Below are 16,702 nucleotides of genomic sequence, written 5' to 3' on the forward strand. Positions count from 1 at the left end.
TGCTCCAAATTGCTTGCATTTATTAACCAAACTAGAGGCCCGGTGCACAAATGCATGCATGGGTGGAGTCCGGCCAGCCCGCCCTGATCGGGGCCAACTGGGCCAGGACAGCTGGTGGGGAGTGGATGCGGGAGGTTGGCCAGCTAGCCCTGCCCCAGATTGGGGTGGGAGGGCCAACTGGGGGTGGAACCAGCTGGTGGGGTGGGACCACAGGGTGGTTGGCTGGACAGCACCACCCCTGATTGGGGTGGGGTGCCCTATCCCCTGGTCGAACTCCTGGGTCGAGGGGACAATTTGCATATTAGCCTTTTATTATATAGGACTAGAGGCCCGGTGCACAAAATTTTGTGCACTCGGGGGTAGGGGGTCCCTCAGCCCGGCCTGTGCCCTTTCGCAGTCTGGGACCCCTCGGGGGTGACCACTTGCTGGCTTAGGCCTGCTCCCCGGGGGATTGGGCCTAAGATGGCAATCAGACATCCCTCTGGCAGCTCGGCAGCCCTCGGGGGATGTCCACTTGCCAGTGGGGAGCAGACCTAAGCTGCAGTCAGACATCCTTAGCGCTGCTGAGGAGGCAGGAGAGACTCCCACCACCACTGCTGTACTGACAGTCATCAGCCTGGCTTGTGGCTGAGCAGAGCTGCCCCCTGTGAGAGTGCACTGACCACCAGAGGGCAGCTCCTGCATTGAGCATCTGCCCCCTGGTGGTCAGTGTGTGTCATAATGACCAGTCATTCCCAGTCGTTCTGCTGTTAGGGTCAGTTTGCATATTACCCTTTTACTATATAGGATAGAGGCCTGGTGCACGGGAGGGGGCCAGCTGGTTTGCTCTGAAGGGTGTCCCGGATCAGGGTGGAGGTCCCACTTGGGTGCCTGGCCAGCCTGGGTGAGGGGCTGATGGCTGTTTGCAGCTGGTCACACCCCCTTCAGGGTGGGGGTCCCCACTGGGGTGCCTGGCCAGTCTGGATGAGGGGCTGATGGCTGTTTGCAGCTGGTCACACCCCCTTCAAGGTGGGGGTCCCCACTGGGGTGCCGCCAGTCTGGGTGAGGGGCTGAGGGCCATTTTCAGGCTGGCAGGCGACTGAAGCTCCCAGCCTCTTTTTTTTTTTATTCTGGGATTTATTTACCTTCTATAGCTGTCACTGGAGCTGAGAGCCAGCTCCAGCTCTGAGGCCCGGCTCCACCTCTGAGGCCGCGGCTGGCTAAAAGCAGGTAGCTGGGTTTGTTTAGCTTCTATAATTGAAACTCTGCTGCCATCACTGGCGCTCTAAGCTCTGAGACCACTGCCGGCTGAAAGCAGGTATCTGGGGTTTGTTTAACTTCTATAATTGCAACATTGTTACATCCGGAGCTCAGAGCTGGGCTGCGGCAGGAGGGGAAGCTTGGCTTCCTCCATCACTGGAGCAAGCAAGCCTCATGTTCGCTTCAGCTGCGTGGCTGCCGGCCGCCATCTTTGTTGGCAGTTAATTTGCATATCCTGCTAATTAGCCAATGGGAAGCGTAGTGGAGGTATGGTTAATTACCATGTTTGTCTATTATTAGATAGGATATGCCAGTTCAAAATGGCCTCAGTTAATTTAAAAAAAAAATCTGCCATTTGGGACTGAGGCCTTGACAATTTCTGACTTACACTTTCTTTGTGGAAGCACTTTTCAACATTTTTCCTTTATCAAAGAAAAAATAATTCTGATCTGGAAACAATCACATCCTCCTCTTGAATCATTTATATACTCAGGGGATTATCTATAGAAGATTGTTAATCTCCTGGAGGCTTCTCCCCATTAATTAGAATGCCTGTGGGATAGTGCCCTTAACGGAGCAAAGCCAGGTGTGTAAATCTGGTGACATCATGATAATTAAATGTATTAACTAATGCTAAAACCAAAGAATGTTTGCTTTAGCAGTTTAGAGTATTTATACTACTATTTCTGATTAATTTACAATTCATAAATTTAAATCAAGAGGATGATTTTAAGGGTGATTTTAATAGAAAGGAAAGTATTTATAAAAAATACTGGTTAATGCATTTAAACCTCCTTCAAATCAATTTACCTGCTTATCTAACAGAATCTATATGTAGATTTTGCTTTACCTACTACAGATGCCTCTTGTGATTACTAATGATAATATTTTCATTTCTGGTAATAAAATCATTGTATTGAACCCCCAGGTGCAGAACGCTTCTCTATATCAACACCTGATGGCCCTAGTAGTTAAAAAGCTTCATCCTGGACTCCATGTACCAGCATCAAGGGGCTTTGCTGGCCTGGGCAGAGGAAAAAAACATAATTGAGTGGGGTTTAAGGCCTAGCATAGTGTTTCTCAAATTTTTATGACCATGATCCCTATAAAGAAAAAAATATATTTTATATCACACCAAGTGCACATACTCATGAGAGACAAATTCCACAGAGTTTTATCTTTATTATTATGACACATTTTGGTATTCTATACTCCTCTGTAGAGCATTAAGAATAAAATAAAGCTGGTTGTGATTCTCGAAACTGATTTCATAACCTGCTACAGGTTATGGCTCAGTGTTAAAACACTGTTCTAGGGGATGGATAATGAAAATAAAGAATTAAGATTAATTGATGTGGGAAAGAGACCTACTTTAACTCCACAATTAGGCTGTTTAGTTATTCAATTAATTTACATTCAATCCTCATCCCCAATTATATAAAGTTTCCCAAAATCCTCAAGGAAAAGGTTTTATTTTTAAAAAATACAGGGTATCAATTTACTTCTCTTTTCTAAAAGCAGGCATGTTTTATTAGGTGGATAAATTAAGTCCTATAAATAAACATGTGAGTAGCATATATTTTAAATAGTACTTTAACTTGAAGGTTTCTATATTTGCATATCAGATTAAGGTTATTTCACCTGAGATTTGTAACATTAAACATTAGTTTTCTTACATACTCACCCCATGATGAATAAAATGGTATAATTTCTATTTATACATCTACCTGATTCTGGCTTTTACTGTTCTCATCTTCATTGTCAAAGATGATATCACTTTCAGAATCTGAAGCAGGTCTTAAAAAGAAAAATAGAAAACTACTAAAGAAACCAAAATCCCTATTATAATTTTGAAAATCAAAACTTAATGATTAGCAAGCACAGCAGCTAGAGATACCATACCATGACCCTGTAGGCATAAATCTGTCCACAATAGCATGCTGATTTGTACTCCCCTAATATATGAAGAAACACAGAACTCAATTTAAATAAAAATTGGCCTGAGTAATTTCCCTGAAAGAAATTTAATAGCTGAGAGTTATGATAAACTGTATCCAACTTGACACAATGAAGTAAAGTCATGAAATTAAATGACTGGCTTCTGAGATGAGTAGAGTTTAGGATCTTAATTATTGGTTTGGTAACCTTTCCTGGAGCCGCGGTTGGCATTGTATCAAGACTCCAAATTAGTTCTTCAATGTTCCACAGGGTTGGAAGCCCTTATTTAAAAGAATGACCTTTTAAAGAAGTGTATTAAATATATTAAGATGAGGTATTGGAAGAAACTTCTATTTTTCCTTTCTCCCTGGCTTGGGTTTTGGAGATCTTTTGAAGATAATGGGGGGTGGGGGGGAGGCCCTTTGGATTGCATTTGGTTACTCTGTAAAAGTGGGTTTCATATTTTGTTTTGTTTTGTTTTTTGCATTTTTTTTATTGCTTAAAGTATTACAAAGGGTATTACATATGTGTCCATTTTATCCCCCTGCCCTAGACAGTCCCCTAGCCTCCCCTATCCCCCAGTGTCTTATGTCCATTGGTTATGCTTATATGCATGCATACAAGTCCTTTAGTTGATCTCTTACCCCCCTACCTCCTGCTTGTTTTGTTTTTTAGCATGGTAAACTGGGCTGGATTTCTAATGGAATCCCCCCTCCCTGCGATGGGCTTGCGGGTATAAAACTGGATGTGCCCCGGGCAGCCCGGCCCCTGGCAGTGCTCCGCCAGCACTAGGCGCTCTTACAAGAAGGACTGTGAGAAGACACCGTCATGCTCGTCCTCGTCCTCGTCGCTGCTGGAGCCCTGGCCTGCGGCTGAGCGCTCCGCCGAAGTGCTCCACTCCACCGCGCTGGTGAGGATGGGCGGCGGCGCGGCCGCCTCCACACTGTCCGGGCCGGCCGCGCCACTGCCGCCCAGCCCTGGCCTGGACACCGCTCGGCTGTCCCGGGCCTCGGGGTCTGTGTCCTCGGGCGAAGTGCTCGGGCCCACCAGCCGCTCGTGCTTCTCGATCCAGGCGTTGTAGTAGCGCACGATGTTCTCATGGTGCAGGCGCGACAGCAGCGTCACCTCGCCCTTGATCCTGCGGAAGTGCCTGCTGGCCGGGTTGATGGGGATGCGCTTCACCGCGTAGCAGCAGCCGTCCAGCTTGTTCTGCACCTGCAGCGGGGACCGAAGGGGACCAGGGACCATCAGTCGCTCAGAACCGTAAGCAGACTGGCATCTGTAGTCACCCAAGCTCTCCAAAGGAGAACCTGGAGTTCTGAGCGAAAACAAACAGCTACAGTCTGGGACTCTGAAGCTGGAAAAAGTCTTGACAGCCCAAGACTTAGAAAACATCGCACCCTAAACCAGATGTATTTAAATTGCTAAGAGCCCTTGGGGAAAACAATGTCCATTTTAACCATTAACTGTATAGATAACTTTTCTAATAGCACATCTGCTAGCTAAATTTCGAAGTAGAACCTTGTTGCTTTCTTAACCGTGTTTTGAAAATAATTATTTTCTAAAGTCAATGTAAGGCTTCAGAAGATGACTTTAGTTTCTCTGATTTTTTTTTTAACTCTTAAAGTCACTAAACACAAACTAAACTCCAAAAATTTCAACAGACCTAAATGAAAATTCTAACTCTCAACTTATAAAGCTGTGAATTTAAAATAATAAATTTCCTTGAGACTTAATTTTCTCATCTATAAAATGGCATCTATATCACTTTCTTTACCTCAAAGGGTGACTATAAAGATTAAATGAGCCAGGCCTGTGTGGCTCAGCAGTTGAGCGTCCACCCAGCAACTAAGAGGTCACCGGTTCCACTCCCAGTCAGGGCACAGGCCCATCTCCAGTAGGGGTGTGCGGGAGGCAGCCAATTGATGATGTTCCTCTCTCATTGATGTTTCTATCTCTTTATCCCTCTCCCTTCCTCTTTCTAAGAAATCAATAAGAAAAGAAAGAAAGAAAGAAAGAAAGAAAGAAAGAAAGAAAGAAAGAAAGAAAGAAAGAAAGAAAGAAAGAAAGAAAGAAAGGGAAAAAAGAAAAGAAAAGAAAAGAAAAGAAAAGAAAAGAAAAGAAAAGAAAAGAAAAGAAAAGATAAGATTAAATGAGCCGTGGCCAGGTGGCTTGATCAGTTAGAGCACTGTCCCATACACCAAAAGGTTGCAGGTTCAATTCCTGGTCAGGGCACATACCTAGGTTTCTGATTCAATCCCCAGTCAGGGAGCATTCAGGAGGTACCTTATTGACATTTCTCTCTCACATCGATGTTTTTCTCTTTCTTTCTCTCCCTTCTTCTCTCTCTGAAATCAATGGAAACATATCCTTGGGTGATGATTAAAAAAAAAAAAAGATTAAATGAAATGAGGTGGATAAAGCACCTGTATCAAGGCTGCACAGAGAAAGCTGCTCAGTAGGTAACAGCAGTTGGTATTAACACAAGTAATGCCCATTGATTTTGTTAGGAAGACTGCAGATTTACCACTGGTAGGTACTGAAACTAGAACAATATCATTAGCAACACAACAAAATATAAGTAAAAGTTTCAAAGCCATGTCTCCAGGTATCCTTATGCTGAGGGAGAAGCCAGTTGATTACAAAAAAACAAAAAACAAAACCACAACACAGCACATCATTCTCGTGTTTGGTTCATAGGTTTCAGATTATCCTGTGTGTGTGTGTGTGTGTGTGTGTGTGTGTGTGTGTGTAAACAGATGCTTTTAAGTAAAACAGATATGGGTCTGAGGACAGTGGGAAGTCTTAGCATTGTCTTTCCACCTCTTATCTCAGTACATACCATATATATTGTGAGTCACTGGGGTGTGGTGCTTGCCATACTGGAAACTCCTAGGAATTCACTTATTCAATAGAAAGGTACATGAACAGTAATGGGTCCAACTGCCAATGAAATGCCAGACCACTGAGCAGACTGTCCTGCCCTAACCAGGAGACAGAGGGGGGTGTAAGGGCTATTCGGTTCTCATAGGGAGAAACTACAGGAAAAACTTAGGTGTTTAAATTACTATGATGTTTTAGTTATATAAGCTTACTAATAATTTTTAAGTACTTATAAGGAAACTAGAGGCCTGATGCACGGAATCTGTGCACTTGGCGGGGGGCGGGTGGGGAGGCTGAGCCAGGCCTGCACCCTCTCAGTCCGGGAGCCCTCAGGAGATGTTTGACTGACGGCTTAAGTGGTGGGACATCCTTAGCATTGCCACAGAAGTGGGAGAGGCTCCCACCACCGCCGTTGCACTCACCAGCTGTGAGCCCTGCTTCTGGCTGAGTGGCGCTCCCCCTGTGGGAGTGCACTGACCACCAGGGGGCAGCTCCTGCATTGAGTATCTGCCCCTTGGTGGTCAGTGCATGTCATAGCAACTGGTCATTCCACCATTCGGTCGATTTGCCTATTAGCTTTTTATTATATAGGATGAAGTTTTGTATTTTGTTGGTTGTTTTTTAAAAAAATATTTTTATTGATTTTTACAGAGAGGTAGGGAGAGGGATAAAGAGTTAGAAACATCGATGAGAGAGAAACATCAATCAGCTGCCTCCTGCATGCCGCCTACTAGGGATGGAGCCCGCAACCAAGGTACATGCCTTTGACCAGAATTGAACCTGAGACCCTTCAGTCCGTGGCTCAACAGTATCCACCAAGCCAAGCCCATTAGGAATGTTTGCTTTTTAAAATATATTTTATTGATTTCAGAGAGGAAGAGAGAGAGAGAGAATCATCCTGCACACCCCACACTGGGGGTCAAGCCCACAACCCGGGCATGTGCCCTAACCAGGAATCAAACCATGACCTCCTGGTTCATAGGTCGATGCTCAACCACTAAGCCACTATGGCTGGGCTGGTGTTTAGCATTCAAAAATCTAAAATATAAAGAAGTTAAAGGACTTCTTAAAAACCTACAGCTTGTGCTAGAGGGATAATATATACTTTAATCATTCACTCTTCTTAAAGCTAAGTATGATAACCTTGTCAGCATATCTGTCCGCAGTATATCTATTTAATCACCTAAATGTAATGTCCTAATTTCAAGAAGAAAGTTGAAAATTTCCCATACTATAACATCCTTTTGGAAAATTGGCTTAAGATGGTCTTTCTGTTCCTGATAACCACAAAAAACAAATTCAATTATTATTATTATTTTTTTTTGGTGTAAAAGGCCTTCCACCGTAATACTACCCACCGTAATACTAGTAATGTTTCCTAATAACAGTGCAGAATCCTAAATAGACATATGCCCTACTTTCTATGTGTAAGATGATATATATCTTATATGGATTTAATAATACTATATTAATCTGGGTCTCCTAAACTAAAAAAAAATACTTACATTACATAAAAACAACTGAAATCTCTCCCAAGGGACAGATAATAATAAAAGTCACCCACATAGACTGGACCAAAGAAGGGAAGACCTAACTATAGCATACCTTAATAACGTATCACTAATTTCCCATCTCAGTAAGAGCTGGAAAATAAAAGCCATCAAAACCATCTGGGGCCATTTCCCAGTTGGAATTCCATCTTAGTTCTAACCTCGCAGCCCTTTTATCTACAGCAACCCTGAAAGCAAATGGGAGAAAAAGAGAATAATTTTCTTTCTAAACCAAAGCACACAATAATGTTCTTCGTGTAAAGGTCTTGACTCCACTTGGGCAGTTACAATCATGTGGTTTTCACATTAATAACATTGCATCAACCCAGGGAAGAAGAATGATGCGTTCTTAATGTGTCCAGTGTAACTTTAAATAAAGCCTTTAACTCCATGAAGGTGAAGATAATCATAGTTTCAAATGGTAGAATTCACCTCCCTCCTCGCTCTCAGAATAGAAGTCAAGTCCGTAAGTGCAGAAATGGAACAGAGCAGGAGCTCTACAAGGGACTGGGACCACCCTGTATCACACCTTGATGACAGCTCCAAAAGCTCCTTTGCCGAGAAGCTGTAATTCTTCAAACTCATTGAAATAGCGGGAAAACTGCCTCTGTGTCTCACTGAAGAATGCAGCACCAGGTAGCTGGTTGCTAGGAATAACAGTCTCAATGTAATCTTGTCTTCCAAAATCTGACATAAAACAAAAGGCAAGAGGCAAATGAGGCATGAGAAATACAGGAAGAGCGCAATATACAACAACGATTCAAGCGTTGGCAGAAGGGGCCCCGACCAGTAGTTTGAAAAAGTACCTCTTACTTGGAAGGCTGTTTAATACTTTCCTCACCTTGTCCTCTTTAAAGTAGGTAGAAATATATAATTAGGCCAAGTTTACAGGTGTAGGTAACTTAGAGAATAAAGAAATGACTGGATGACAGAGCTAGAACCCAAACCCAGGTCTCCTAATCCATCCCAATCTCTACTGAGATCCCTTAATATACTACTTAAGTGGCAGCAGGGAAATCCAGTTACATGGTAATAAGGGCAACATGACAAGAAGAGATAGCAAACACTGAAAGAGGCTACACCAATGGTCACTGCATCAGTAGAGACTGGAAAAGCCAGGATGGCAAAAACAGTTCCAGGCACACAGGACACATTAAATGAATGGATTTATGTATATAGCTCAGCATAAAACAGATAAAATAAATCATCCATGTAGTAGTCCCTTCCAGTTTTAGGTTTATATATACTTTCAAACTAATTTATATCAAGCAGGGTATAAAAAAAGAATGGTAAAAGACTCACCTTCAGGACTTTGTTCCAGTAAAGACTTTTTTGGCTGAGGATTTATAAAGCTGTGTTTCAACAGCTGCTGAGGACTCCATCTTTCCTTGTCATCCAGGCAAACACATCTCAGTGGGAGAGGAGAAAGAATCTCAGCAACACAAAATAAATGCTAAACTAGTTAATCTAAGGCATTTATCTATGGGTTTATCTTTTAAAGATACACATTAGAGAATTCATGTTATTTATGAACTCAGAGGAATTTAAATTAATAAACATTCCTGCAGGATTTACATGCTAAGCACCAGGCTGGGTACAAATGGGGAATCAAAAAAAGTATACAACAGCCAACCAGATGGGAAATGATATTTGCAAACAGTAGCTCTGACAAAGGTTTAATTTCGAAAATATATAAAGAACTCATAGAACTCAACAACAAACAAACAATCCAATCAAAAGGCGGGCAGAGAACCTGAAAATACACCTCTCCCAAGAAGACACAGGAACAGCCAATAGATATATGAAAAGATGTTCAACCTCACTGGAAATTAGGGAAATGCAAATCAAAACTACAGTGAGATGGTCATTATCAACAAGACAAGCAATAATAAGTATTGGAGAGGTTGTGGGGGAAAAAGGAACTCTCATTTACTGCTGATAGGAATGTAGACTGGTAGAACCACGATGGAAAGCAGTCTGGTGATTCCTCAAAAAATTAAGAATAGAGCTACCATACAACCCAGCAGCCCCACTCCTGGGTATATACCTGAAAACCTGGAAATCATGCATTCACAAAGATATATGCACCCCTATGTTCACTGCAGCATTATTCATGGTGCACAAGACATGGAAACAACCAAAGTGTCCTGCGGTAGAGGACTGAATAAAGACGATATGGTACATATACACAATGGAATATTACTCAGCCCCGAGAAAGGAGGGAATAGCACCATTTGCAACAACATGGATGGACCTTGAGAACATGATGCTAAGTGAAATAAGTCAGTCAGGAAAGGCTAAGAACCATGTGATTTCACTTATATGTGGGATATAAAACTGAAACTCATGAACACAAACAGCATGTGGTGGTTGCCAGAGGGAAGGGAGTGGAGGGGAAGGGGGTCCTAATATAAGGTGACAGGAGAAGATCTGACTTTGGGTGGTGGGCACACGGTGCAATCTTGTAACATAGAAACCCACACCTGAAATCTACATGTTCATGTTGACCAATGTCACCCCAATAATTTAATTTTTAAAAAGTGTACAGTAGTCCTTCCTTAGCCATGGTTTCAGTTACCTACAGTTAACTGTGGTCTGAAAAATATTAAATGGAAAACTCCAGAAATGAACAATTCTTCCATTTTAAATTGCATACCATTCTGAGCAGCACGATGAAATCTTTCACTGTTCTGCTCTGTGGATCATCCCTTCAGCCAGCATATACATTACCTGCCTGTTGTCACTTAGTATTTATCTTGGTTATCAGATTGACTGTGCTTATGTTCAAGTAACACTTATTTTACTTTATAATAAGCCCCAAGCACAAGAGTAGCCTAAGCTATGTCACGATGCCTACATTATCCACCTCACTCCATCTCATCATGTACGCATTGTATCATCTCACATCATCACAAGAAGTACATACAGTACAATAAGATATTTTGAGAGAGACCACATTCACATAACATTTATTACAGTACTAGAGGCCCAGTGCACAAAATTCGTGCACTGGGAAGGGGGCGTCCCTCAGCCCAGCCTACATCCTCTCCAATCTGGGACCCCTCGGGGATGTCTAACTGCCGGTTTAGGCCCGATCCCTGTGGTGACAGCAACTATCATAAATGGTAATATTTTATTTTTTATATCACAGGACTAAAAAGTAAAGCACCCTTAATTTAATACATTGAAAGGGGAAAAAAAAGATGGTAATAAAAGCATTTGGATATGATACTATATTTCTCCCTAAATTTAGGATTAATTTTTAATTCTGTTAGCAAAACATGAATACCTTCTCCTTGCAGATACTATGAAAACATTACTGATAATGAAAAAAGTCTTTGACAACCATCCAAACAAAACATATAGTTATGTTTTGTGGATATTGATTTTCTAAAATGGTATCATCCTGCACATATTATTCTTCAATTTGCTCTTATCTTTTGACCACATAAAATATACTTTAAGGAGAGAACACAGCATAAGAATCAAAGTTGGCCCATTTTCACAACTGTATGTATATCATGTCTACTTCTATTTCATGGGACATAGGAGCTATCTTATTTAAAGATAAGTGCAGTTGCCCAGCCGGTGTGGCTTAGTGGTTCAGCATCAACCTATGAACCAGGAGATTACAGTTCGATTACTGGTCAGGGCACATGCCTGGGTTGTGGGCTTGATCCCCAATAGGGGGTGTGCAGGAGGCAGCCGATCAATGATTCTCTCTCTTCATTGATGCTTCTCTCTCTCTCTCCCTCTCCCTTCCTCTCTGAAATCAATAAAAATATATTTTAAAAAATAAAGATAAGTGTAGCTACTTTACTTTGTAATAGGTATTCCATTAGTGACAGGAAATAACAACATGGATTAGGTCAGACAGATGGCAGTTGGGATAGATGGAAATAGAAGAAGAAATGTTAAGGGTAAAAGAAAAGAAATGAAATGTAGGGACTGAATGAAATGAATTAAAATGAATGGCTGGGAAAAAGAAATAAGGTGAGAAATAAGACAGATTGTTAGAGAAGAAACCCAGTCCAGATCAACTTGCTGGAAAGGGGGACTAGAGGAGTATCTAGAAAAACCCAAACTTAAGAGACCTTATTTCTCACTTAATAGAGCAACAGAGAACGTAGGTCTGGCTTGGACTGAGAGCAGAGGCAGGGCTAACCTAGAAAGCACTGAGTGAAAAGACCTGCACAAAGACTAGGCCAGAGGAAAACCTCTCAGTAAGGATTCTCTTAAAGCAGATGAAACTTGGCTCTGCAATTAAATGTGCACCTGTAAGTCACAGATGTCGAAAATCTTCTGGCTAGAACAAGGAAGTCATTTGCACTCTAGGGCTTGGCTGAATGAGACATTGCTAATGAAGAAGAATGGTTAAGAAGAATAAGATGTGCTCAGTTGGTTGGGCATTGTCCTGTGCACACAAAGACTGCCAGTTCGATTCCGGTTAGGGCACATGCTCACATTATGGGCTCAATCCCCAGTAGGGGGCGTGCAGGAGGCAGCTGATTTCCCTCTGACACTGATATTTCTCTCTCTCTCCCCTTCTCTCTTCTTTTTAAAATTCTTAGAAAAAAAAAAGAACAAGGGGCAGAATTACTACTCCCCTAAAGATGTTTTCTAAATAGGAGGCCCTGCCTTTGATCCCTTAGGAACCAGAAGCAAAGGTAGACAGAGAGGCGCTTCCATTTGTATTACCTGGGGCATATCCACCGTAGCCGTCCTTCCAGACTTCCTAGAGCAGGCAGTCCCCAAAAAGCAGTTTAAAAATCAATTATTAAGCCTAAGTGAATTTAGGAAAATGTGGGAGTTAAGGGAATCATAAACATAAGAAAGCAGAACATACGTGGCTGGAAAAGAATTGAGAAAACAAAGAATAAGCTCTAATTCTGCTGCTCACTTTTCAGCTTATACACGTCACTTAGATGTTTAGCATTTAAGCACAATAAAAGTACAGCAGTGAAGTGCAATTAGAGAGAATCTCAATGATACTCACTTCTTTAGAAAATCCTGAAAGTCAGCAGGTAAGTCACGAGGGATGGTCACAGGGTACTCTCCACATTCTTGTCCTTGGCTGAGAGAGAGCAGCAAAAGGCCAAGGTGCCAAACATCCCCTTTCTTCCCCATTTTATAAGGCAGAGCACTGTCACTAAAACGAACCCGAGTTTGCTCAAACACATCCTCCTTGCAAATGTCTGCGAGGCGCTTAGAAATGCTGTAGTCTGTAATCTTGATAGTGCCCTCTGCGTCCACCAAGACACTCGAGGTACCCAGAACCTTGTGCACCACGGAATTGCTGTGCAAATAATCGAGGCCCGACAAGAGCTGAGCTGCGTACTTGCGAAGCAGAGGCACAGGGATGGGGCCTGTGTGGCTCAGGTGTGCAGCAAGGGAGACCCCATTGAAGTGCTCCACCAAAATGTGCACCACGATGGAGTCGTCTTGCTCTCGGATATTCATTGCGAAGTAGCGTACTACATTGGGATGGCTCAATTTTACCAGTGAGTTGAATTCTGTTTCTGCCCCTTGGATCTGATAAGGAAAAAAAGAGTAATATTGGGTTGATCTGCAGTATCTGGTGTTTTACTTCAAAAGTGAAATATTTAATAGAAAACAACTTTGAAAGGATAAGAGAAGGAATATGCCCTAAACTGACCCTCCCCTAAACCATATGGTCAACCTATTAGTTCATAAAGTGGAAAAAATTTAGTTAATTCTCAACTTCTTTGATCTCAAAACCTAGTATATAAATACTATAGAAATAGTGAGCAGCTTTTAAAATTTCTTTTGCAATAGGATACCAGAAAAAGGAAACATTAATTTCAAGATAATTAATTTCAGAAAAAACCCTTTCTGATTATAAAGATTAACTGTCAACATTTTAATAAGTACTAATACAAAATAAAAGCCCCATAAATAACAACAACAACAACAACAAATTATCTCTATGTGATTACCACTGAAAGACAACTGTTATGATTTTGGTATTTATTTCCAGAATTTCTTCTATCAGAAATACACATGCCTTCTAAACACAAGACTTTAACCTACAGTTTTGTTACCTTTTTATTATGTAACACTGCAATATGTAATATTAAATGTTCTTAAACTCAGTGTTATAAATTACTCTAAACTTCTCAAGTCCCCTAGAACTCAGTTTTTAAGCAATATTTCAAAAGATTGCAAAAAGCATGTCTTTGTAGCACTATTGAGAGATGGCTATTAATGCCACAATAGAGGCTGAGAAAGGAGGTTAAGAAAGCAGCTGCAAAAGTTTGGGTCACGCTGTGAAAGTTCGGAAAGAGGAAGCAAGAAGCTGAGAAAACTGGTAAAGAAGGTGCTGGTCCCCCTCCATCCCTCTGGTTAAACTGATCTCACATCCTTCTGATCACCTTTACGAGCCAATCAAATGCACAGCTATTTTGTCATCTCCTAAAGCTCGAAATTAGGTCCTTTGCTCAGTGAGCCCTCTTGGATGGCCTACCTGTTTTTTGCACTTATCAATCTTCTCTTTTTCGTGATTGGTAAGGAAAGGACCGATTTTTTTCTGCCACTGAAGGACCCACTCATACAACATGGCGAAGCTGCCCGTGGCTGTTTCCAAAGCATTGTAGACTAGTTTTCCCAGCTGTTCATCACAGGCTGCACATTAAGAGAAAAATGTAATTAACACTCACTGGTACACTTTCTGTGGGGATAAAAAAAATATACATGGCATTCATTTGCCAGTGGATGCCATGTGCTACTTAAGAAAAAATATGATTTCATATAATGCATGCTCTTTTGTAATTAAGTTTTAATATTTATCAATGTACTTTGAGCCCCAAAATACTAATTACTATAAAGGGACAAAAATCAACAGTGAGATCTTAGTATCTGATGAGTGTTCTCCTAGTAACCAGGATTCACAATGTTACTTTCATAACCAGTTCACCTCTGATGACACCTCTCAGCGCGATAGTGAACAAAGCTACATACCAACTAATGTGACAGAAGGAATTTGGAAATAGAAACACTCCACCAGATTACTTCATCAATGTACATCAGTGTGCACAGTGTAAACAAGTTTTAGTAATCTGGAAATCTAAAAACAATGATTTTTCTAAACACAAAATCTGAATGCATTCAGTAAATACACACTAGCTAAAAGTTTTGAGGGAAGGAACCAAAAATGACAGTTTAAATTTGAAGCTAGAAAGATATACATTTATTTAGTGATAGGCATATGGTTTTCACTTGTACCTGGAGTGCTCAATTTCTGTAACACCAACATTTTTCTTATAAAAACGTATATTTTCATTAAATTTTGTAATTAAAGTATGTTGGCATGTGACATTGTATTCATTTCAGGTATACAGCATGGTGATCTTGATATTTGTATACTTTGTGATGTGATAACCATGACACATCTAGTAACCATCTGCCACTGTGCAAAGGCATTATAATATCAATGGCTCTATTCCCTTTGCTGTATATAAAAATCTATGTTTTCATTAAAGATTATTATTGAAAATTGCAAAAAAATTAAAAATGACAAAAAACATCACCCACAATACCATCATTTTTTGTTTTAAATATATTTTTATTGACTTCAGAGAGGAAGGGGGAGGGAGAGAGATAGAAACATCAATGATAATTGATCGGCTGCCTCCTTCATGCTCCCGACTGAGGATTGAGCTTGTAACCCAGGCATGTGCCCTGACCAGTAATTGAACTGTGACCTCCTGTTCATAGGTTGATGCTCAACCACTGAGCCACGCTAGCCTGGCACCATTCTGTTTTATTTCTCTTCTAGTTCCCTCTATCATTCCCCGCTCCCTAATTTATGAAATCATAGCATATATAGCAGGGTTTTTTACCCTTGACATTTTGGAGCAGGTAATCCCTGTTGAAGGATTATCTTGTGCACTGGAAGATGTTGGTTAGCAGCATCCCTGACCTCTACCCACCAGATGCCAATAGCACCTCCACCCTAGTCTTAACACATTGCATACCGCATAGAAATCTCTAAGACATATGCTAGGGACCGCACGTTTTTGGGCAAACTGCACGTTATTTAAATCATCATAATGCACTTTAGGTGTTGTTTTTCAATAATTATAACATTTTTATTTACAAAAAACAATTAAACAATTAAAGTTCCTAGTACTTTTTTAATGTATGGTACTGCGTAAAACATTTTCCTCTATGAAGAGGGACCAAACAAAATTTACATAAGTATCTAGATTCGCTCCTTTTTCCATGGGCGTGAAAAACGAGAACACTTGTGAGCGGTCCTTAACAGATGGCACGCGAAACACAAGAAAACTCCTGAGCGGTACGAAATGTGTTAACCATCCAAAATGTCTCCAGACATGGATGTGAGGGCGATCTGGCTGTGACATCTGTCACCCCATTGATCGCCAGGGTTGATTCGGCTGATCTGGCTGGCTAGGCGGGTGTCCCCCTCCTCCCTCACCGATCCATGTGCGTCCCTCCCGAAGCTGCGCGCTCGGTCGAAGAGGACGACCTTCCCCCCCGAGGAGAGGACCGGTCTTCGGTCAAGGGTATACGAGTAGCTACGCTCCCCTGCTAGAACCTCCAAACAAGCTCTCAAAATGTCTCCAGACATCACCAAATGCTCCCCAGGGGACAATGTCAATCCCAATTGAGAACCACTGATATATAGTATTCTGCCTGTTTCTCTTATTATATAAATAACTAGAGGCCCGGTGCACAAATTCGTGCACAGGTGGGGTCCGTTGGCCTGGCCAGTGATCGGGGCCAATTGGGGCCGTCTCACCCAGTCTGAGGGGAGGGACCGGGGAGGTTGGCTAGCCGCGGGAGGTTGGCTGTGGAAGTGCACTGACCACCATGGGGCAGCTCCTGGGTTGAGCATCTGGCCCCTGGTTTTCAGTGAGCATCATAGCAACCAGTCATAACGGTTGCTTGGGCTTTTATACATATAGATACTTTCCTGTGATGTTGCACTGTTTTCAAAATGAAAAACTTTTTTCAAAGAAATACAGTGGGCCCTTGACTTACGAGTGTCCCGACTAACGAGTTTTTCGAGATACGAGCCATCTCTCAGCCGATATTTTGCTTTGAGTTGC

At 41.8% G+C, this 16,702-nt stretch overlaps 1 protein-coding gene across 1 annotated transcript in view; it reads right to left on the reverse strand.

Moving 5' to 3' along the window:
• Positions 1 to 16,702, reverse strand: part of EIF2AK4 (eukaryotic translation initiation factor 2 alpha kinase 4) — a 100,796-nt gene that overhangs the window by 51,487 nt on the left and 32,607 nt on the right. The window contains exons 8-13 of the mRNA XM_059705048.1: positions 14,095 to 14,252; positions 12,607 to 13,142; positions 8,913 to 9,019; positions 8,140 to 8,297; positions 3,980 to 4,392; positions 2,967 to 3,036 (exon numbers count right to left, since the gene is read on the reverse strand). Coding sequence (XP_059561031.1) covers positions 2,967 to 3,036; positions 3,980 to 4,392; positions 8,140 to 8,297; positions 8,913 to 9,019; positions 12,607 to 13,142; positions 14,095 to 14,252 — 1,442 coding nt within the window. The remainder of the gene's footprint in view (positions 1 to 2,966; positions 3,037 to 3,979; positions 4,393 to 8,139; positions 8,298 to 8,912; positions 9,020 to 12,606; positions 13,143 to 14,094; positions 14,253 to 16,702) is intronic.

Source organism: Myotis daubentonii, chromosome 1, assembly GCF_963259705.1.
Source record: "Myotis daubentonii chromosome 1, mMyoDau2.1, whole genome shotgun sequence".
In the NCBI taxonomy this organism is placed as follows: Eukaryota; Metazoa; Chordata; class Mammalia; order Chiroptera; family Vespertilionidae; genus Myotis; species Myotis daubentonii.